The 1,289-nt window shown below is 48.8% G+C and overlaps 1 protein-coding gene across 1 annotated transcript in view; it reads right to left on the reverse strand.

Annotated features, from left to right (window-relative positions):
- Window positions 1–836: 836 nt before the first annotated feature.
- Window positions 837–1,289, reverse strand: part of VOLCADRAFT_101147 (uncharacterized protein) — a gene marked incomplete at both ends in the record, with an annotated part of 4,672 nt that continues 4,219 nt past the window's right edge. Inside the window, one exon of the mRNA XM_002959601.1 lies at window positions 837–959. Coding sequence (XP_002959647.1) covers window positions 837–959 — 123 coding nt within the window. The remainder of the gene's footprint in view (window positions 960–1,289) is intronic.

Consider the following 1,289-nt stretch of genomic DNA (forward strand, 5'->3'; position numbering starts at 1 on the left):
ACCAGAAGGAGCGATAATAACGGCATTAAGAGAGCGTNTGATGAGCGGCTGGGACCATACGCGTCTGACTGTCTTGCCAGAGGAGTACCCATCAGATGGGAAGCAACCGGGAGTGCAAATGGCGAAGTATAAGCACTGGATGGGGCTGCCCTTTTCGGGAGCCGCAGCCGTCATGTGGCCAACACATGCTAAGGTTTTCATTCCTCGTTTAGCACATCGTAAGCTAATGCAGTTTCGTTTATGTTGCTGGGCTTTGGAGGCGAACAGAGCACGAAGGGGCAAGTACCATGTCCCCAGGGGGCAGCGGTTTTGCCACTGTTGTGGTCCTAATAGCCGAATTGAGGATGAAAAACACGTGTTATTGGAATGCCCAGCCTATAATGATATTCGTGCTGAAGAGGGATTCGATCATCAACAGAGTATGTTGGAGGCCATGCAATGGGAACCCGCACGTCTGGCGAGGATGTTGGAACGTATGTGGGCTCACCGAAACTCAATTACCCCCTTTGGACGTTAGTCTGGGCTGATGTGCGGTTTTTTTCCTTTTCTCCGTGGCTTTTAGGCGTTGTAGTATTGCCCTTGGGCCCTCGGCTCGTATGGGTAGTCTTACAGGTATGGGGTCACGCACCCCCAACCATGTAACACACACACACACACACAACTTCACCTCAGCCCACTCTGCCACATATGTGTATGTTTTCCTGGTAATGTGGTAATTAGTATAATCACCTGTAATAATGGTCGGATTAATTAGCTGAGTTGGGCAGCGTAGCAATGCCATTAACATTAAAGTTTAGGATAGTAATGTCATCTTTTCTCTTTAAATTTGCTCGTCCCTATCGTATAGTGGTTAGTACATCACGTTGTGGCCGTGAAGACCTGGCTTGAATCCGGGTAGGGACATCATACCAGTCGAGGCACATCAATATTCCTGACATTACGTCTCTATAAACCTGTACCTGTAAAAAATTGTGCGTGAGCAGGAAGAGTGTAGGCGAATGCTTGGCGGGCGATGGGAACGGACGCGGCTGCCGCCAAGGGTGACTTCCTCTTTTTCTAGGGGACATTGCACGGGAGGCAAAGTCCCTTATGGAAGCCCAGTACCGGTTATGTGGGGCGTGTTTGAGGGTACTGATCAGATGGGCATGATTGATTTTATGGAGACTGTTTCGTTTTGGAATGAAGGGGCCTTCAAACCGTAGCGAGCGTTCATCCTGAACTCCCTTCATTCTATAATGAAGAAGTCTTCATTCCAAAATGATAGGGTGTCCTCGATTTGCGTTGTGGAA

Source organism: Volvox carteri, assembly GCF_000143455.1.
Source record: "Volvox carteri f. nagariensis unplaced genomic scaffold VOLCAscaffold_409, whole genome shotgun sequence".
NCBI classification, from domain to species: Eukaryota; Viridiplantae; Chlorophyta; class Chlorophyceae; order Chlamydomonadales; family Volvocaceae; genus Volvox; species Volvox carteri.